Raw genomic sequence first — 23,047 nt, forward strand, 5'->3', positions numbered from 1 at the left:
GTAGTGCCCCCTTAGGGTGAGTATTCAATGCTTGAGAAATTTGACGCATTTGTACTTCCAAGTTGCGGATACAAGTATTGTGGGAGGCTATTTGGGCATCGGAGTCGGCATTTCTTTCCATAATTTGCTTGAACATACTTTCTATCCACCCCATCTCATTGTTTGAAGAACTTTTCCCTTGAGACGGATATGGAGACGGGTTGTTGGGTTGTTGATACATCGGGGGACTTTAAAAGCCCGACCCCCGATTGCCTTGGTTATTGTTGCTCCAACCCCCTTGGTTTCCATTGCCTCCCCAATTGTTATTATTGTTTCCACTCCAATTTCTATTATTGTTTCCTCCCCAATTGCCTTGTCGATTACCCCAATTTTGGTTGTTGTTCCCCCAATTGTTCGGATTGTTGTTGTTGCCACTATTTCAATTCCCTTGGCCATGGTTGCCCCAATTTTGATTGTTTCCTTGTGATCTCCATTGTTGATTTGGATCATTGCTTCAATCACCTTAGTAATTATTGGCATATAAAACTTCCTCACTTTGATCATCATAAGAATCGTCTTGATTGTAGACACTACCACTCTGCTCAAATTGCTCTTGATTGCTTTACACTTGTTGAGCACGTTGTCTTCTCTTGTTGACCATTACATTCACTCCTTCCATGGCATTTACTTGCTTTGGCCCCTGAACCTGCTGAAGCTGAGCCTTTGCTAACTGGTTCATAGTAGTTGTCAATTCTGCTATGGTTTGTCCGTGATCATGAAGTTCCTTGTGAAGTTGATGACATTAGGGTCACCCTGGGGAACGTTTTCCCGACTTTGCCAAGCTGAGGAGGTGTCCGCCATCTCATCTAGAATTTCACATGCTTCTGAATATGGCGTGTTCATGAAGTTACCCCCTGCCAGCTGATTCACCACACACTGGTTGGTTGTGTTGATACCCCTATAAAATATTTGTTGGATCATTACTTCAGTCATATCATTGTTGGGGCATTCTTTTACCATTGTCCGGTACCGCTACTAGATTTCATGTAAGGGTTCATTTGGCTCTTGTTTAAAGGGTAAGATCTCATCCCTCAATGTTACCATATGACCCGGAGAGAAAATATTTGCTATGAACTTCTCAGCCAACTCATCCCACGTGGTGATGGAATGGTTGGGGAGCCTCTCAAGACAATCCAAAGCCTTCCCTCTAAGTGAAAATGGGAAAAGCCTTAATCTCAAAGTGTCCTCAAATACATTCGTTTGCTTGCTCCCCCAGCATGTGTCTACAAAACCTTTGAGATGTTTATATGCGTTCTGATGTGGAGCTCCGATGAAGAAACCCATTTACTCCAATAGAGTCAGCATAACATTGGTTATTTGAAAATTGCCCGCCCGAATCTAGGGCGGGACAATTGCACTTGCGTAGCCTTCATTGGGCAGCACCCTGTGTGCTGCCCTTGGAGGAGGTGGGGGAGGGTTGGCCATGTTGTCATGAGGCGGGCGGCCTCTTCTTTGTACTTGAGGTTCTAGGTTGACATCATCCATATCATTTTCATCTACCTCCTCCCCATGAGGAATAAGTCCGAGAGCTTCATTATGAGCCATTTGGTACCTAAAGCAATTGACACACAAAAATTAGAAAACGGAAGGAAAGAAAAACAAAACACACAAATAGTTAGATAGATAGATAAAATCGTCTAACTCCCCGGCAACAGTGCCAAATATTGATCGGTGCCAAACCTACACCATTATTGAGTAGCGAGGATGGTCGATGCAGTTTTACCCAATAAGGCCGGGATCTATTTTCACAGGGAGTTAATTGATTTGGAATTAGGTATTTATCTAAATCTAGATGTGTGTATTGTTCCTAATTGCACTTCCAAACATGATGGTGTTGATTCTACTTCTATTTCTATTTCTATTTCTATTGTATGCTAAGATTAAAGCTAAGTACAATATTTGTTATGATAGCTTTCAAGTGCTTAAAAGGACTAGGGTAGTGACTTCCGCCTAGGTGGATATCTAACGGGTATCAAAAATCTAGGGCGAGTTTGACTTGATTGGGGTCGTAATATAGCTATAACACCCAAGTACTCACTCTATACCTCTCGGTAGTTTGAGTTATTTTGCCCAATTTGGATTTGTCAAGTCCAAATGGGTATTCATGCAATACAAGTGATATTAGCTCAAGTCGGGTATTACTATCTCTAGGTCTAATCCTTTTATTGGGGCTATCAATTTCTTGAGTTCACCCCAATTCCTTGTTAGCCTAGTTTTCCTAGACTTAGTCCCTATTTCTCAAGAAAGCCTAAGTCACAAAGGCATGAATCAACGTTTGCAACCACTAATTCTACAATTCTAGTATGAACTAGGCTAAATATTACTAACTCATAAACAATCAAACCCTAAAATTCAAAACTCATTAAATACCCACACTAGGGTTGGGTCACAACCCTAGCTATGGGTCTAGATACTCATAATAATGGCAGAAATCAAAGATAAAGAGAAGATATAATCCATAATACTAAATTAAAAGATGAAAATCTAATGTTATAAGGTAAATCTTATACAAAATTGTCCAAAACGGAAAACCTAGTTGTCTCACGTACTCAGCAAAAACATAACATTGCGTAAAATTGACAAAAAGATCTATTTATACTAAGCTAAAATTTCTGGACAAACATACCCCTGCGGAAGTTTCACGGCCCATAATTCTGACCGCGGCCATACACTTGCTTTCGCGGCCGCGTAATTCTGATCGCGGTCCGCATTTCTTCACGTCTGGACGTGGGTTGAACCTTGTTTCGTGAACCGTGTAATTTCCACCGACCGCGTGAGAGACTTCCGCGGCCGTGCAACTTTGACGTGGACCGCCCTTCTCATTTTGGCTTGAATTATGCACTCTCTAAATGATAGCAACCGCGGTCCGTGGAATTCCCATCACAGTCGTGGTGGTACTTTCGCGGCCGCATCTTCTTTTCGCGGTCCGCGTTCATGTTTGTGCCCAAAAAATTATCTCTCTGATTCTTCATATCGCGGACCTCGATATAATGGCCGCGCCCGCGTTGATACTTTCGCAGCCGCACTTTTTTGTCGCGGTCCACGTTCCACACCTCTTGGCCCAGTTTTGGTTTTTGTTCAAGTTTTGACTCCTTTATGAGTTGATTATGGCTCCTTTGACTCATTTTTAACAATTCCTGCAAGCAAGCATATTAAATTAGTTTTCAGAAATACCTTCACGCATTTTTGGCCCAAAACACAAGTAAAAGAGAGCAATTAATAGGCTAAAATCCCTACTTATCAGCTGGCAAGCTTACAAAAAAAGGAGTGTACATGACACCATAGGAGAATTTCATATTGGAATGGGAGTGCTTTATAAGACATAATACAAATTCACACTGTGCACACTACTCAAAAACAACTTATTTGCGACTGAAAATTTTCGAGCAGAAAAATTATTCGGAAATTTCAATAATAATATTTGTTATATTTTTTAAAATTCTTTGGACTATGTTTTCGACAACATTGGTCGCAACGTTTGGCGCAAAAATCCGGGATAAAATATTGCGACAGATTCGGTCGCAACCTAAAAGTCAAACTATTTTGTTTGACCATCTGCGACCGAAACAGACAAAAAATTATTTAAAATTTTGGTCAACTTATTTTTTTAAATTTGCGACTGAAACAGTCGCTATTTTTGCGATGAAATCAGTCGCAGACATCTTTTAAAACCCCAGCCCTGCCCCCATATCTTTCTTCTCTTTTCTTTCTTTCTTCTCTCTTCTTCCTCCATTGAGACCCCCAGACCCCTCTCCCCCCTGCCGTTTGCAGCCGCTGCTCGCCGGAAAAGGTACGTTACTCTCTTCTCTCTTCTACCCCAACCCTCATCTTGCCTCTAGGTTTTAGATACTTTTTAGTTCCCTAATTGAATTAAATTTGAAACTATTTTAGAATTTTCATAGATGTTTATTTAGAATTTTCATAGATTTATTTTTAGAATTGTCGTAGATATATTAATATTTAAGCTTGAAACTAAATTCACTTTTGAAATTGAGGTTAGTACCTATATGTGATTTTAACAATTCTAAAGTTTATGTATATGTGGAATTGTTAACTTTAGAGAAGAATGATTTGGAATTGTATTAAGTAGTTATAATTTAAAGCCTTAATTTTAAATTTTAGAAGTTAAGCTTATTATCGCTTCCTAATTTATTAAATGGACTAATATTAAATTTAAAACTTAATAATTACTACATTAAAAGAAATTTATAGATTTGACAAATTATTGGCCATGTGTGGACTTTATGACCATATAAGAAGCTATTTAAATTTAATTTATATTTTGAGAGATTTATATAACATAGAATAGGGATAAATATAAGATTTCGAGTGTTAATGAATTTTAATTTAAAAGAATATAATACTTTAAAAAAAACAAACCTTCGAAATGATGTAACCTATTAATTACTTTAAATAAACTAAATAATTTTAAATATCTTATAAATTTCAAGGTTTTTTGTTTGTGTAGTTGGCATTTGTGCATCATAGGTGGATGTATAATAGGAATCATCTTAATCGTGTGGGGTTAAGGGATGAATTTAAAGAAGGGGTTGTTGGATTTATTGCTAAGGCAAAGACACTTGATGATTTTCTTATTGAAGGAACGATTAGGTACCCTTGTGTGAAATGCAAGTGTGTTAAGTTATTGGGAGAAGATGTTGTTACATGTCATTTTTTAAAAAGGGATTTATGAAAAATTATTATGCATGGACTGGTCATGGGGAGAATCTTGATAGCGTAAATGATGTTGATTTTCATAATTCTTTTGGTGGTGAGCAGGGTAGTCCCGTAATGGAGAATAATATTAAAAATTCTAGATTCAATGACATAATGAGGGATGCCTTTGAGATGTTCCCGGGGGCTCAATCTGAGCCAAATGATGAGGCTAAGAAGTTCTTCAAAGATTTAGAGGAAGCTAGTTGTCCGTTATATGAAGGCTCAATGCATTCCAAGTTGTCTATTATTGTTCGATTACTTCAGATTAAGTCGGATAGTTCTATTTCTCAACCGGGCATGAATTCTACCATTGGGCTTATGAATGAACTTAATCAATATAACATTGACCTACCCAAAGATTTATACATGGTAAAAAAATCAGTTTTCAAGTTGGGTCTTTCATCAAAGAGGATTCATTGATGTGAGAATAGTTGCATGTTATTCCATAAGGATGATGCATCTCTAGAGAACTACAAATTTTGTAACAAGCCTCATTACAAGGATGCCACAAATGATTAAAAAAAAAAAGATCTCGACGAAGGTGATGCACTACTTACTCCTTATAGAAACGTTAAAGAGGTTATATGCATCAATGAGGACCGCTCCTCATATGAGATGGCATTATGAGCATAAAAGGCCAGATGGTATTCTATGTCATCCTTCAGATGGAGAAGCATGGAAGCATTTCGATAGGGTGTTCCCGGACTTTGCTAGTAAACCAAGAAATATTAGGTTGGGATTATGCGCTGATGGATTCACTCCATTTGCAGTCTCTGTTGCACCATATTCATGTTGGTGGGTGTTTGATATGCCGTATAATCTTCCACCTGAATTATGTATGGCAATTCTATATTTGTTTCTAACTTGTATTGTTCCAGGTCCACGTAATCCAAAAACGTTGATTGATATTTACATGCAGCCTTTGATTAATGAGTTCAAGTTATTGTGGCATCAAGGCATGGAAACATATGATGTATCAACTAAGCAAAAGATTAGATTGCGTGTTGCTTTGATGTGGATTATAAATGATTTTCCTACTTATGGAATGATGTCCGGGTGGTCGACTACCGGAAAGTTAGCTTGCCTGACTTGTATGGAAGATACAAAGGCATTCACTTTGAAACATGGAGGTAAGAACACATGGTTTGACTTCCATCGCCGCTTCTTTCCAATAGATCATGAGTTCAGGAGAAATACTAGTGCATTTATGACGAACAAAACTGATTATGATGAGCCACCATCCGTCTTGTCTCCAGAAGAGATTTGGAACAGAGTTAGGGATCTTCCTAAGGTAACAGAGTATCCCTAGGCTAATAAGATACCTGGTTATGGTGTTATAAACAACTGGACTAAACAGAACATATTCTGGGAGTTACCTTATTGGAAGCACAATATTCTTCGGCATAATCTTAATGTCATGCATATCGAGAAGAACTTTTTTGACAACTTGTTTAATACTGTGATGGATGTCAACAACAAGACAAAGGATAACTTGAAGTTCAGGATGGACTTAAAAAAATATTGTAGGCGAAGTGTGTTGTACCTGACATATTTGAACAACAAGATTCAGAAATCCAAGGCTAGTTTTACCTTCACCTTGGAAGAGAGAAGAGAGATTTGTGATTGGGTTAATAATTTGAGTATGCCTGATGGGTATGCATCAAACCTATCTAGGTGTGTTGACATGGAAGAAGGAAAGTTGATGTCTATGAAAAGCCACGATTGTCACATTTTCATGGAATCTTTGATGCCTGTTGCATTTAATGCATTGCCTGATAGACTATGGAAGCCCATCACAGATGTAAGCTTATTTTTCAAGGAGTTGTGTTCTAGCACCTTGAGGGTGGAGAACCTAACTTATATGGAGAGTAACATTCGCGTAACTTTAAACAAGTTGGCGAAAATTTTCCCTCTTGATTTTTTTGACGTGATGGAACATCTTTCAATTTACCTTGCACACGAGGCATAGCTTGGAGGGCCAGTTCAATGCAGATGGATGTATCCATTTGAGAGGTAATGAATGACTATTAATCATTTATCCTTATGTGTTTCATTTTAACATTATTCCATCTAAAAATAATGCTAATATGTAGGATTATTGGCAAATGTAAGCGGACTGTCAAAAATAGATCTAGGATTGACGGATCGATTTGTGAGGCATATATGGCTAGAGAAACTTCTTATTTTTGTTCATATTATTTTGAACATGATGTGCCATGTTTGAGAAATAGACCTGATCACCATGACGATGGAGGCACCGATCCTTCGTATCCACCATTTTCCATGCGTGTTTACCTATAACGGTATTAAATTAAGTTAGAAGTCGCCTAAAAACATTTTTTAGCAATTTATCTTACCATCTATTCATATCCAATCATCGAGGGACCGGGTTCTCAGCTCAACTTAATCAATCCCAACTCCAGACAATATCTTTCAAAATACTCTCTGCTAAGTGCTTTGGTAAAGATATCTGCTACCTGGTCTTATGTTTTGCAAAACTTCATACAGATGACTCCTTTTTCAACATTGTCCCTCGGGAAATGATGTCGCACATCAATGTGCTTTGTCCTCTTATGCCGAACCGAGTTCTTTTCCATGTTGAGAGCACTTGTGTTATCACACAATAATGGCACGCATTCTGAAAACACACCAAAATCTTCTAGTTGTTGCTTGATCTACAGTAGTTGGGCACAACAAGAAGCAGCTGCCACATATTCAGCTTCTATAGTAGAGAGAGCCATAGAGTTTTGTTTCTTTGTACCCTATGAGATCAAGCATGACCCCAAAAAATGTTCCATTCCATATGTACTCTTTCTATCCACCAGATATCCAACATAATCAGCATCAGCATACCCAAATAAGTCAAAATTATCTCCTAGGGGATAATAGAGGACCAAGTACTTTTGGCAACCTTCAAATGAGATTCCTTTGGATTTGATTGAAATCTAAAACATAACCCAACTCTAAACACAATGTCAAGTCCGTTGGCCGTTAGGTGTAGAAGTGATCCAATGATACGTCTATACATAGTTTCTTTTATAGGGGAACCGGGTTCGTCCATGTCTAGACGAGTGGCAATAGAAATGGAGTATCAATGGTTTTTGAGCTTTCCATTTCAAATCTTTTCAGCAGCTCCTTGATGTACTTCTACTGACTTATCATAATTCCTTTAGAGGTTTGCTTTACTTGTAACCCAAGGAAGAAGTTTAGTTCCCCCATCATGCTCATCTCAAATTCACTTCCCATGAGCTTTTCAAACTCCTCACAAAGGGAATAATTTGTTGCACCAAAAATTATGTCATCAACATAGAGTTGCACAATCAGCAGGTTCCTCCCTCGTTTTTTCAGAAACAGGGTGTTGTCAATTTTCCCTCTAGTGAAACCATTCTCCAGAAGAAACCTGGACAATCTCTTACACCATGCATGTGGGTCCTGCTTCAATCCATATAAAGCTTTGTCAATCTTGAAGACATGTTCAGGTTGTTCATGACATTCAAAGCTAGATGGTTGCTTGAAATAAATGTCCTCCTTTAAAATCCATTCAGAAATGCACTCTTAACATCCATTTGGATAAATTTGAATTCCATATGAGATGCAAAAGCAATAAGAATTATGATGGCTTCCATTCTGGAAACAGGAGCAAAGGTTCCATCGTAGTCAATTGCTTCTTATTGATTGTAGTCTTATATAACTAGCCTGGATTTATTTCTTGTTGTATTTTCCAACTCATCAAGTTTGTTTTAGAACACCTACTTGGTTCCAACCACTGGTCTATATGAGGGCCGAGGAACCAGGTGCCGCACTTTCAACACTTCCTTGATAATTTTTGGCTCAATTTGAGATAAAGAGGATGAGAAATAAAACATGTTTCTTGCCTCGGATCTAGTCTGAATACCAGAATCCAAAGGAGCTATCACATTTTGAAGAGGATGTGAGCTAATGTGCTTACAGTTAGACACCTGGGTTTCAAGACGTGAGGGACCGGGTTCATCCATGTGTGACCCATCATTGGCATCAATGGAAGTATGAATGTCACTTCTTTGCTCTGCATCAAGAGTGCCTAATATAGCATCAGCAACTCTATTGTCAGCTTCAGTTGTTGTGATGTAGGGACCAGGTTTCTCCAAATCAGTTGGAAGTTCTGCTGCATCTTCTTCACTAGTCTCCTTGACTTGACTCGTTAGATCCGTCTTCCCGTTTTCCATATCTATAACCTCTCCAGGGACATTTGAGAAGTCTCCATCATGATCATCCTTATCATGTGAATCTTTTTCACTTGAGTGGTGAGATTCATCAAAGATCACATATACACTCTCATTTACACATTGAGTCCTTTTGTTGTAGACTTTGTATGCTTTGCTTTGAGAAGAGTAACCAAGAAAGATTCCTTCATCAATTTTTGTCTCAAATTTTCCCAATGTTTCCTTACCATTATTGAGACTGAAGAATTTGCATCCAAATGCTCTTCAGTAAGTCAACTTTGGTTTTTTCTCATTAAGAAATTCATAAGGTGTCTTGTCAAGAAGGGACTCATGCACATGTTAATCAAATAACAAGCAGTGTTCACTACTTCAGCCCAGAATCTCTTTGTCATACCACTGTCAATCAACATTCTCCTAGCCATACCTTCAAGAGTCCTATTTTTTCTCTCCACAATACCATTTTGTTGAGGTGTTCTAGGGGCAAAACAATTGTGACTTATACCATGTTCAACACATAATTCATCAAACTTGGCATTGTCAAACTCGGTGCCGTGATCAGATATGATACTCACAACATTATAGCCTATCTTCACTTGTATCTACTTCACAAATGCAACAAACACTGTAAAGGTTTAATCCTTGGTCTTGGGAAATAAGGTCCATATGAATCTGGAGTAGTCATCAATAATAACAAAGATGTACTTCTTTCTTCCTCTGCTAGGCATCCTCATAGGTCCATACATATCCATATGAAAAAGATTCAGTTGCCTTAAGGTGCTCACTTCCTTCTTTGGTTTGAATGAGGACCTGACTTGCTTCCCTTTCAAACTTGCATCACACACTTTGTGGTATTTAAACTTTGACTTTGGCAGTCCACGAACCAGGTCCTTCTTGATTAGCTTGTTCAACAGAGAAAAACTTGCATGCCCTAATCTTCTGTGCCATAGCTTAGCATCATTATCAATGACACTCAGGCATGTAAGATCACCACCATTTAGAGAGTCAAAGTCTGCAACATAAATATTTTTGAACCTTTTTTGTAATCAGAATCATTTCACCAGTTATAAGATTAGTGACAGTATAGGACTTTGACAAGAACTTCACTTTGTTTCCTTTGTCGCAGATTTGAGAGACACTCAACATGCTATATTTCAAACCATTTACATAATACATATTTTCAATTGAGTGGGAGAGTGTTTTGCCGATTTTTCCAACTCCCAGAATGTATCCCTTCTTGTCATTTCCAAAGGACACACTCCCACATTGCAAGGACTTAAGTGAGAGGAAATCATCCAATCTTCTAGTCATGTATTTAGAGCAGCTACTATCCATGTACCATTTTTGACTGCCTCCTCTCACTGCTGCCTGCACAAAAAAATCGGAGATTAGACTTAGAAACTCAAACAAGTTTGAGTCCCTTGTAATGACGGAATGGGTGAATCAAACTTCTTCTTGTCTAAGCAGGCATCACATATTTCTTTTTCAGAGAACCAAATTCCTTAGCAGTGGGTACCTTTTCCACAAAGACGTTGTTTTCTATTGGGACTGAAATTTGGCTTTACAAAACTTCTTGTAATGACCAATTTGGCCACAATGAGTACAACGCATGTTAACAGTAACAGTAACATACTTGCTCTGTGGGCTATATGGAGCTTTAGCTTTATGGAACCTGATTCCTTACTTGTTCCCCCCATTACTTTTATACATAGAAATGATTGTATCAGAGGACCAGGTCCACTTCAGAGACTTATACAGATCATTTTTAACTCTGCTTAAATCTTCTTGAAATTGTCTATTCTTTTTAAGTTCAGCAATAAGACTCAATTTGACATTTTTGAGTACATTTTCAAGATTAAGTTATACCTCACTTGCCACTTCCTTTCCCTTAGAGGAGTTCATGCATTTTTCCAATGAATGTTTTAACATGATATTTTCTTTCTTTGTTTCTTCCACTGTTTCCTTCAGATCTACAACTACAACCACCAAATTATCTTTCTCTTGTTCTAACTCTCTAATTTCCTCAGTTAAAACATTTTTATTATTAATGAGGTTGTGGTAAGCATCAATTAAAACATTAACTAAAGATACCAGCTTCTTTTGAGAATAAGATTTTCAAATTTCTTTGAACATCAAGAAAGTTTACCTTATCGTCATCATTATATTCATCTTCATCTTCATCAGATCTTGCCATCGGTGCAAATATAGAGTCATAATCTATAGATTTACTTTCAACAGCCATCATGGAGGTGTCTCCTTGGTCATCATCACCCTCATATTTACTAAAGGAATCTCCCCATGGAGCCAGAGCTTGCTTCATAATATTATCAGTTGCATCTCTTCTCTTGAACTTTTTATCGGGGAATGCCTTGTCTGCGTTGTGTTTGTAGTGGTCCTACTTGTGGAGAGGAAACTCTTTGAAGAAATGTCCTGGCTTTCTGCACTTGTGACAGCAATCATATCCTTTGGTGTTTATACTAGAGCTACCTTTTTTGGGAATTCCTCCATTTCTGCGAACCATTTTCTGGAATCTTCGAGTAAGATAGGCCATGTCTGTGTCATCACCACTTGAGTCATTATTGTCCGCCTTGAGAACCAGGTTCTTCTCCTTTTGGGGCTCTTTTTTTAAGATCCTTCTTCTTCTTCATCATCTCGTATGTTTTCAGATTTTCAATGAGTTCATCAATGGTTAGCTTCTACAAATCCTTTGCTTCCGTGATAGCGTTAAATTTACTCTCCAGGAAACCTGGTAACACACTGAGTATTTTTTTGATCAATTTGTTTCTTAGGATAACTTCTCCAAGGAAGTGAAGCTCATTGATGATAGAGGTAAAGGGAGTATATATTTTCTAAATCGACTCATCCTCCTTCATCTTAAAAAGTTCATACTCAGTAGTAAGCATATCAATTTTTGACTACTTGACCTGAGTGGTGTGGCTCCCTCATGTGCAGTTTGGAGAGCTTCCCAGATCTCCTTGGCAGACTGACAAGCTGAGATGCGGTTGTACTCGTTTGGTCCAACCACAAACGAGAATCTTCTTTGCCCTGAAGTTTTTCTCGATAGCCTTCCGATCAGTATCACTGTACTCCTTTCTCATCTTTAGAACTGTAATTGTTCCCTCGCCAATGGTCTTCATGGGGACAAAAGGTCCATCATAGATAACGTCCCAGAGCTCTATATCCTCTACCATGATAAAATCATACATTCTTGTTTTTCACCAACCATAGTATTGTCCATTGAAGATTAGTGGTCTGTAGGTTGATTGTCTTTCTTCGAAATTTGGTGGAGCAACCATGTTGATCCTCCTTTTAGAAAGAACCTGATATGATACCAACTGATGTAAACTAAGGGTCCACCAAACTGTATAGAGAACCTAGTTCTTTATCAGTTCCCACAGAAACAGCAGTAAGTAAAGAACACAACAATGTTTACGTGAAAAACTCCCAGCTCACGGGATTAAAAATCATGATCTACCCTAGTAGGATTTCAACTTTTCCAACTGAGCAAACTTTAGATTAAAACCTATTGCAATCTAGAAATTAAACTTTTAATCCCTCAACCCTTACAATAACTCTATTGTAAGCCTCTTTGTATTAACTATATTACAAAGCTATACACTTGACTAACTCAAGTCAAAACAACCAAAACAATGATGGTTTAAAATATGTCCTACGAAATGCTTCTGAAAAACTGTGTAGGAATTACAAGTGAATAACATGAAACAAAGACACAACAATACTAAAGGACATAAGACATAATCAGTGTTGGGAACAGGTCCTTTGGTCTGTCGCTACTTTGTTCTTCACTGCCTCAGAGGAAATAAGGACAGTTGCACACTTGAGAGAATTCAATGTTTAGGTTTTGCAAGCGTGTGATGAAATCCCTTTCCTCATGTTGCTATTATATGTGTGAAGTCATCAAAGATAATGCAAGGGAGTGTCCGGTACACTACACACTTCAACAGTGATGTTGTACTATTGCGAGTACAGTGCAACAACTTTAACAAGTATAGAGTTGACTTGTACTGTGACCGGAGGAACTGATCCTTAGTTGTTCCCTCTGTTGTTTCGTTATCTGATTTCATTGAGAATTGAATCAAACATCTGAATAATTGCTCTAAACTCTAAGGAACCAATTGTATCAGGTTCCCTATCTGGTTCTCTCATAAATTTTGTCAAATCATCAAAACAAAGGCACATATCTTATCATTTCTAGTATCCATTATCAACATAGATAACTAGCATAATTTGTACCATATAAATTTTGTCTGCATATATACCACGTCCATACGTAGAAGCAAATCCACTATCTATAGACAGTGCGTCAAAATGATTATTTAATCTTATTATATGTATATATTTTAAATTCTTTTGGCACATGTTTATATTTCAAGCATAAATAAATAAATTTGATTGAATCAACATAAATCGTTCTAGATCCGCCTCTGGACATGTGAGTCTTTCTGAGAGAGAGAGTATGTGTGTATGTGTTTAAATCGTGTCTACATGATTGTGCTTAAGATATGAATGAGCTTTTTTGTACTATGAAGTAATGGGAAATGCAAGTGGGAAGAAAGAAGAAGCTGCGACCTGTGAAATCAAGAATCAAGAAGATGAAGAGGAATATATGGACTATGCACATAGTAGACAGTTCCAAGAATCCATGGTTCAGTCTCCTCCTCGTAGTCCTAGGACTTATCAGTAGTAACTTTGATTTTCACTCCACAAGTAAAGCTCGTTATAAGTCAGTTCTTGGCAATTATCAGGATAAACCACTATAATATTTTAGGCCCTTGACCACCTCGGAAAAGTATGGCTTAAACTAGCAAAAAGTGTAGTTTTTGTTCAAAGACCACACTTTTCGACTTTAGGCAACACTTTTTAGGGATGGTCAAAACAAGTGTAACCTTTGACCTAAAGGCACGCTTTTCAAATGTTGCCTTACAAGTGGTGGCCTATTAGATAACAAAGACCGCGCTTATTACACTCCATATGGAAATAGTTTTATACCCTTCAGCTACACACTCAAATCATGGCCTTTGTTACGTTATAGGCCACACTTGTTAACCGTGGCTTCTAAAGGAATACTTATAAAGCATACTCTTTACTTATATACATGATAGACGTACATACATATGGCCACACTTTTAAAGCGTGGCAATTTTGACTAGGCTATACAATTTATTTTTAATTTTTTTAAAAAAATTACATTTTACATATATTCTGTAATCATAGTTATTTCAAGTGTATGCATTATTATCATATATTTTGATGATATCAACAACCAAATTAGCTAATAAATACCCAAATAAATCAAATGAATATACATACTAATAAAATAATATGCCAAAATGCCATTAACAATAAACTTTACAAAAGTGAATATTTTCATATAGTATCATGAATATTAGACATCCTAATTATCCAAAAATTCTTCGCATTCACATTAAGATCAATTTAACTTTCCGCCACCATTTTCAGATGCATCACCCACATTCTCCTACACATAAAAAGAAATTAATAATTAGATAGAAACTATACTTTGATTGTTCGTCGAGAAGAACAAGACTAGGATTAACATATAGTAACACCATGTTTTGCATATTTTTCAGTCACATATAAATAAAAATTAAATAATGAGTAAAATAAACTAAATATAGTAGTCCCATTTCAAGTAATTAAGAGTCTTAAACATCTTCTAATACTAAATAGTCAAAGTGTTGAATATATCTTTTAATTAACAGTAGGTTTATACTTAAAGAAATATCAATATTAATTAACGAGCAGCACCATAACTATCCATTGCTTCTCCACCAAATGTTATCTGTAGCTTCATTGGAAGTTTGGATCTTAGTATTAAGTATTTACAAGTGCTAGCAATAGGAATGCTCTACTGCTATTAACTAGTAGAGAGAGTCCATAAAAGTAAAAGCAGTGTCCCAATAAAAGCTTGATCGTCTTAATGGACTTCAGTCTCTTCCAGTTGAGCTGTAAGTTGTTTATCTTTTGCAGCGGCTGTAGAACGTAGTCCAGAAGAAAAAGTTATTTCACGCTGGTCACTTGAAGACTTAACAGAAATGCAAGTTTCACCTGTTATCAACTTTATACGGTCAAAATCGAGTTTGCCCTTCGCATGTTTAATAAAAATTGGAGCATGATGGACCAAGGGTCGTCATTATAATATCGAGCTATGATGTGAAATTGGGTTATCGAACTCAAGATCCAGAGACCGATCAATACCGAGCTCGAGACCCAGAGACCGACCAAGATCGAGATCGAGCCAAGGGATAAAAGACTCATTATAGCCGCATTTGGGGAGAGACTCTCGGCGAAAATCAAGGAAAAACTAATTAATTAATTTATCATGGAATCCCCACTATGTATTTTTAATTATATCCAAAGAAGAATTCCTCCACTATATTAGGAGTGGCTAACATTTGTAAGAGACAGATTGAGATATATTCATACACTCTCACATTCAGAAATTATTGAGATTTACATAACATCTAGCAAATATTATCCTTTTTTGGGGTTTTGAAATCGATTCATCTTGTTCATCTATCAATCATTCTCAACTCAATTTATGTTTGTATTATTTCCTTTTTATAGTCAATATTCGATATATCTCTACTTATTTTTTCAATTTGTACCAAGTTATACCATGTATTCTTAGAACTACGTATAAATTCAACTCTATCCATTTTTCGAATAAACAGTTTGGCGTCCACCGTGGGGCTAAGGATAACAGTGATTATTTGGTACGAATCTCTACAAAACACACTATTTTACACTTGCTCTTGGAAGTGTCTTTGATTTCAGGTTATAAACGATGAACTCTCAATTAATGGCTCTACCTATCGACAATGAAGTTGGCCTTCAAGATGAGAACAACAACCTGACGACTGGGGTTGAAAGGCCACTCATCGATCCCGTTGGAGATCGGGCCGTAGATCCAATTGATGTTAACTCACATGTGGCCATCGAGGCGAACCAATATTCCGACCCCGAAAACATCATTCATGGTGGAACTCAATCTGCAGTTCGAAATACCCAAAATATTGGAGAAAATGAGATCAACCTGCGTATGATTTTCGAAATGTTGCAAGCTCAACAGATAGCAATAGCTCAGTTGCAAAGCCAAACCCAGGCGCCGAGCAGGGCCGAGTCCGGTCTACCCCGAGAAGTCACCCACAAAACGGGGCCAGCTCTAGTAAGATCAAATGAACAAGAATCGGGGACTAATCCTGAAATTATTAGGATGCTCGAGGAACTGACAAAACGAATTAAGTCCAGAGAAAAGAGGATTGAAGCAAATGACAAAAAGGTAGAAACTTATAACTCCAGGGTTGATCAGATCCCGGGGGCACCACCGGTATTGAAGGGCTTGGATTCCAAAACATTCGTACAAAAGCCTTTCGCTCCCAAACTGATCCCCAAGAAGTTCCGCATGTCCGAAATTCCTAAATATAATGGGACGACCAACGCCAACGAACATGTCACCTCTTACATATGTGCTAATAAAGGGAACGATCTATAAGACGGCGAGATCGAATCCGTATTATTGAAGAAGTTCGGGGAAACCCTGTCAAATGGGGCAATGATATGGTATCATAATTTACCGCCTAACTCTATCGATTCTTTTGCTATGCTTGCAAATTCTTTCGTAAAAGCACATGCCAGAGCCATAAAATTTGAGATCAGGAAGTCGGACCTTTTCAAGGTAAGGCAAAAAGATAACGAGATGCTAAGAGAGTTCGTATCTCGTTTCCAAACGGATTGAATGGATCTACCACTGGTCACGGACGATTGGGTTGTTCTTGCTTTCACTCAAGCACTGAATGAACGAAGCTCAATGGCTTCACAATAGTTGAAGTAGAACTTGATCGAGTACCCGGCTATTACTTGGGACGATGTACACAATCGATATCAATCGAAGATTAGAGTCGAAGATGACCAGTTGGGTTCTGGGTCCGTTATCAAAAGGGACATCGACCGAGAACCAAGGTTGAACAAAGATCGATATCGGCCGTGTAACGGAGATCGTAGAGGTAACGAACTTGCATGTAACTCCGTACGAGGCGAAAGGAGAAATGATTGAGGCCAAGGGTCTCGGGGGCTGATGAACAAGAATGGGTTCGACAGGCATATCGGACCTAAGGAAGCACCACGGTTATCAGAATATAACTTCAACATCGATGCATCCGTCATCGTGTCGGCTATCGGACGCATCAGAGATACTAAGTGGCCTCGACCTCTATAGTCCGATCCATCCTAGAGAAATTCCAATCAAATGTGCAAGTATCATGGCACCCATGGCCACGAACTGAAAACTGCAGGCAGTTGAGAGATGAGGTAGCCCGGTTATTCAATGAAGGGCACCTTCAAGAATCTTTAAGTGACCGGGCCAAAAAACATTTCAAAAAATAGAGATTTCAATAGACAAAACGAACAAGAAGAGACACAATACATCATCCACATGATCATCGGAGGGATCGATGTCCCCCAAGGGCCGGTGCTTAAATGCACTAAGTTATTGATTGTAAGAGAGAAGCAATCTCGGACTCAAGATTACACACCTAAAAGAACCTTGTCCTTTAGTGACGAAGACGCGGAAGGAATCATACAACCCTATAATGATGCACTGGTAATATCTGTACTTATGAATAAAATTCAAGTTAAGCGTGTTTTAATTGATCCAGGTAGTTCGGCCAACATCATTCAATCAAGGGTTGTAGAGCAACTCGGTCTAAAAGACTAGGTCGTGCCTGCAACCCTGGTACTAAACGGATTCAATATGGTGTTTGAAACTACTAAGGGCGAGATACCTTTGCCAGTAAACGTGGCTAGGACCATCCAAGAAATGAAGTTCCACGTGATCGAGGGCGATATATGATATAACGCCCTGTTCGGGAGGCCATGGATCCACAACATGATAGCAGTGCCCTCGACACTTCACCAGGTTCTAAAATTCCTAACATCGGAGGAAATCAAAACGAACTACGGGGAGAAACCGGCTGCAAAGGAAATGTTTGCCGCTGATGAAGTGATTTCGATATCTTCACTATCATCGACAAAGGGATCAGATTCGAAAGAGGAACATGATACCAAATAGCAATCACAAACGTCAGCCTCGACCCAACTAGAGAATCAGAAGACTAACGAAGATGATGACTATAGGGTCCCTCGATCCTTCGTGGTCCCCGATGATTCCGACGCTACCAAATCAACGGTCGAAGAACTGGAGAAAATCACGTTAATCGAACATCTACCCGAGTGAAAGGTATACGTGGGCACGGGGTTAGATCTTGAGCTCAGAAAAAAGCTTATTCAATTTCTTATGGCTAACATGAACTGTTTCGCTTGGTTCCATCTTGACATGACAGGGATCCCACCATAAATAACCACTCATAGACTAAGCTTGGATCCGAAATTCCATACGGTAAAGCAAAAAAGAAGGCACCAGTCCGAGGTCAAACATGCCTTCATCAAGGACAAGGTAACCAAACTTCTTAAAATAGGATCCATTCGAGAAGTAAAATACCCCGAATGGCTAGCAAATATGGTGGTAGACCCTAAGAAGGGAAACAAACTTAGAATGTGTATAGATTATAAAGACCTGAACAAAGCATGACCTAAGGATTCTTTTCCTTTGCCTAATATCGATCATATGATCGATACCACTGCCGGCCACGAGACTTTCAGTTTTCTCGAGGCCTACTCCGGGTACAACCAGATACAAATGAACCCGGAGGATCAGGAAAAGACCCCGTTTATCACCAAGTACGGTACCTACTATTATAACGTAATGCCATTTGGTCTAAAAACTGCTGGTGCAACTTATCAACGCCTAGTAAATCGAATGTTCAAAAAACAAATAGGAAAATCAATGGAAGTTTATATTGATGACATGTTAGTTGAGTCCCTGCGAGCAGAAGACCATTTAAAGCATTTGTAGGAAACTTTCGACATACTAAGGGAGTACAATATGAAGCTCAACCCCGAAAAATATGCATTCGGGGTTGGCTCGGGCAAGTTTCTTGGTTTCATTGTGTCCAATCGAGGAATCGAGATCAACCCCGATAAAATCAAAGCTATCAAAGACATCACGGTAGTAGATAATGTAAAGGTCGTGCAGAGGCTAACGGGGCGGATAGCCGCCCTAAGACGATTCATTTTGAGATCCTCAGATAGGAGCCACCGATTTTTCTCACTGCTTAAGAAGAAAAGCAACTTTGCATGGACTCTGGAATGCCAACAGGCTTTGAAAGAACTAAAGCGGTATTTATCGAGCCCGCCGCTGCTTCATAAACCGAAAGTGGACGAACAACTTTACTTGTACTTAGCTATCTCGGAGATAGCGGTAAGTGGAGTCCTAGTTTGAGAAGAACGAGGTACGCAATTCCCTATTTATTATGTCAGTCGGACCTTAGGTGAGGCCAAAACTAGATATCCACACTTAGAAAAATTAGTGGAAGCTCCTCTAGGAAACTAAAACCATATTTCTAGTGTCATCTGATACATGTTGTAACAACTTATCCTCTTCGAAATATTTTTCACAAACCTAAGCTTTTAGTTCGATTGGACAAATGGTCCATAGAAATTAGCGGATATGATATTGAGTATCGACCCCAAACCGCTATCAAATCTCAAATCTTGGCAGACTTCATGGCTGACTTTACGCTGACCTTCGTACCCGAGATTGAAATAGAACTACTTATACAATCGGGTACCTCTTCGGGAGTCTGGACCCTCTTTACAGACGGTGCCTCGAATGCGAACGGGTCCGAACTAGGCATCGTACTAAAATCACCCATAGGTAATGTAGTTAGACAGTCTATTAGAACTATAAAATTGACTAACAATGAGGCTGAGTATGACGCCATGATTGCAGGTCTCGGACTAGCTAGGAGCTTGGGAGCGGAAGTCGTAGAGGCTAAGTGTGATTCCCTCCTCGTGGTAAACCAAGTTAACGGGACTTTCGAAGTCCGAGAAGATCGAATGTAGAGGTACTTGGATAAACTGCAGGTGACTCTACGTCGATTTAAGGAATGGACTTTGCAACATGTACCCCGAGAATAGAACAGCGAGGCCGACGCTCTTGAAAACTTAGGTTCATCAGTCGAACATGACGAACTCAACTCGGGGACTGCCGTACAACTTATGAGATCGGTGATCGAAGAAGTCCACGCCGAGATAAACTCCACAAGTGTAACCTGGGATTGGAGAAACAAATATATAGAGTACTTCAAGAATGGGAAGCTTCCATCAAATTCAAAGGAATCAAGAGCTCTACGCATAAAGGCAGCATGGTTCACCTTGTCCGAAGACAAAACGCTGTTTAGAAGAACGTTCGATGGACCATTGACAATATGTTTGGGACCAGGAGATATCGATTACATCCTACGGAAAATTCACGAGGGCACTTGTGGAAACCATTCCGGTGCCGATTCGCTAGTCCACAAAGTAATCAGAGCAGGGTATTATTGGACCGATATGGGCAAGGATGCAAGGGAGTTAATTCGAAAATGCGAGAAATGCCAAAATCAAGATGCATTTTGAAAATTTTCGAAAATTAGTAAAACTCCAAAAAACTGTTTTTCACTCAAATCACTCACAAAACTTCAAAAACAACCCAAAATTATATTCATGTCCAAACACAACTCTAAATTTCAAATACCATTTTCACTTTTTTTTTTCCCTATTTTGGAATTTTAAAATTCTTATATCCAAACGCCCACTTAGTCCAACATTTTTATTTCCAGTGAGGGAAAATTAGACTCCAGAAGACCACTGCCACTCTAGAAGCTTTTGCTCTTTGCTTGATAGTTGATACAATACTAAAACGGAAATTAAAAGCTTAAAAATTGTTGAAGTTCTTGCTTGGATTTTTTTTTTTTTTTTTGAATAATGCATCATTCTATTGGTTTTGCCGGAAGTGGTGAGAAGCTGTTCTCTTCCTTCATGAAAGATTTTTAAAGCATTAATTTTGTACCTGTTGTACATTTTTGTGGGGTTAATGTGTTGTTTGGTAATTTATTGGAGACAAAAAATGATTATTTGGCCATTTGATCAGATCAGGGGACCAACTATAACAATTATGTGGCATAAAGTTATAAACGCTTTGTTTACTGCTAATTTATTTTTGTGATTGAATTCATTTATTGAAACTTCAAAGGAAAGAAGAAAAAGAAGGAAAGGAGAATTTTTTTGATAGTTTATCTTTCTTCAAAAGATGAAAATATTCTTCTTCTTTTTATGTACATGTTTCATATTTGTATTAACTGCAGGCTCCAGTCACCCCAAGAACAAGGTGGGGAGTTCTTGGAAGGAAGGATGCCGAGGGTCATTTGGAAACAGCCTCTCTATACTAGGGTAGGGGTAAGGTCTGCGTACACATTACCCTCCCCAGACCCCACTAGTGGGATTATACTGGGTTGTTGTTGTTGTTGTTGTTGTTGTTGTTCCAGTTTTCCCTTTGCAAAGGCCTGATGAAATGATTCAAATTCATAGTGGTGGGTTAATGCAAAGAACAATGGAGTATGGAAAGATGCCTTCTGAAAATGGTATACCAATAACACTCACATGGAGTCATGAAGGAAATGAAGTGGCTGTGGAGGGATCATGGGACGGATGGAAGACGAGGTATAGTTATATTTAGCCATTTTATCTTTCGTTTTGATAATGGTGGTGTCCAGGTTAGCTCGAGCGCATCTCGATTATTCCGTCAGGTACCTTCTACCACTCACCAGAATTATTGCCAGTGTCAACAACATTTGCCGAATTATCTATTTTCTGCTTACCTCTTTTCTTTTTCAGCTCGGGACAATTTCTCTTGATGTAACCTTGCTCCCTACACTCATAACAGTTCTGTTTCCTTGCTTTAGATCTGGCAGTTGACGTTTTCCTGCTAAATTCCTTTTGTTGTGTTCTTCCTCTACTCACAAGACCCTCGCCCTCAATTTTGTTGTCTGGAAATCTCTTTTTCAACTCTTTAGATTTTAGTGCATTACTAACATCTTCCAGTGAAATGGTATCTTTTCCATATAGCAGCGTATCGACAAAAGTATCATAAGACGGTGGTAAAGAACATAACACAATCAAGGCCTGATCCTCACTCTCAATTTTGATATCCACATTCTTCAGGTTAATTATAATTGAATTAAACTCATCAAGGTGAGGTTTAACAGGTGTACCTTCGTTCATACGGAGATTGTATAACCTCCTTTTCAGGTAGAGGCGGTTTGTCAGCGATTTCTTAGAATACATATCTTCCAGCTTCTTCCATGTCGTTACTGCAGAAGTTTCTTCAGCAATTTTCCGAAGAACGCTATCTGTAACACTCATGAAGATCGCACTCAAAACCCTCTCTTTCAGGCCTGCCTTCTCTGTCTCTTTCATCTTTTCAGGAAAATCCTCATCAATTGCCTTCCATAACCCTTGTAACACCAGGGACGATTTCATACTAATCTTCCATAGACTAAAAGTAGAACCCCCGTCAAATTTCTCTATTTCGTACTTTGTTGAATATGATGAAGACATCCTAACCCTAGATTATATGTAGAAACTGAATCTTGATCTGATACCAATTGTTGCAGAAGATCATGAGTTAACTAGCACACAATCACACACAAATCAAATAGAAAAGAAAAAATCAACACAAGGATTTAACGAGGTTCGGCTAAACCTAATCCTCGTGGTAGAGGCAGAGAGAGTTTTCCATTATGAATGAGAAGAAAAAAACACAATACAATCTATATAATCCCCAACTAAAACCCCTATATATAGATCTCAAATAGTCTCAAACCTATAAGAGTAAAGTTTTCCAATTTGACAAGGACAATTCGTTTTCCTTTCCCAAATCTATTAGGACAATGAGTTTTTCCAAACCTATAGAGATTATAGGTTTCCTAAGAATATAAGGAAATAATTCAAGCCACAAAATAACAACTACCATGAAGGTGTTGTGATCAGGGATTTAGCACTACCGGTTTATTGTTGATGGACAATGGAGGCACGCTCTAGATTTTCCAAGTGAATGTGACGATATGGGAAATGTATTCAATGTCTTGGATTTGCAGGTATTCATCTTGTGA

At 38.4% G+C, this 23,047-nt stretch overlaps 1 protein-coding gene across 1 annotated transcript; it reads left to right on the plus strand.

Annotated features, from left to right (window-relative positions):
• Positions 1–13,506: 13,506 nt before the first annotated feature.
• Positions 13,507–23,047, plus strand: LOC104111590 (SNF1-related protein kinase regulatory subunit beta-2-like). Its single transcript, XM_018776123.1, is given in 4 exon segments — positions 13,507–13,655; positions 20,134–20,141; positions 21,398–21,601; positions 22,875–23,047. Coding segments are annotated over 4 exon segments (534 nt in total).

Source organism: Nicotiana tomentosiformis, chromosome 5 (genome assembly GCF_000390325.3).
Source record: "Nicotiana tomentosiformis chromosome 5, ASM39032v3, whole genome shotgun sequence".
NCBI classification, from domain to species: Eukaryota; Viridiplantae; Streptophyta; class Magnoliopsida; order Solanales; family Solanaceae; genus Nicotiana; species Nicotiana tomentosiformis.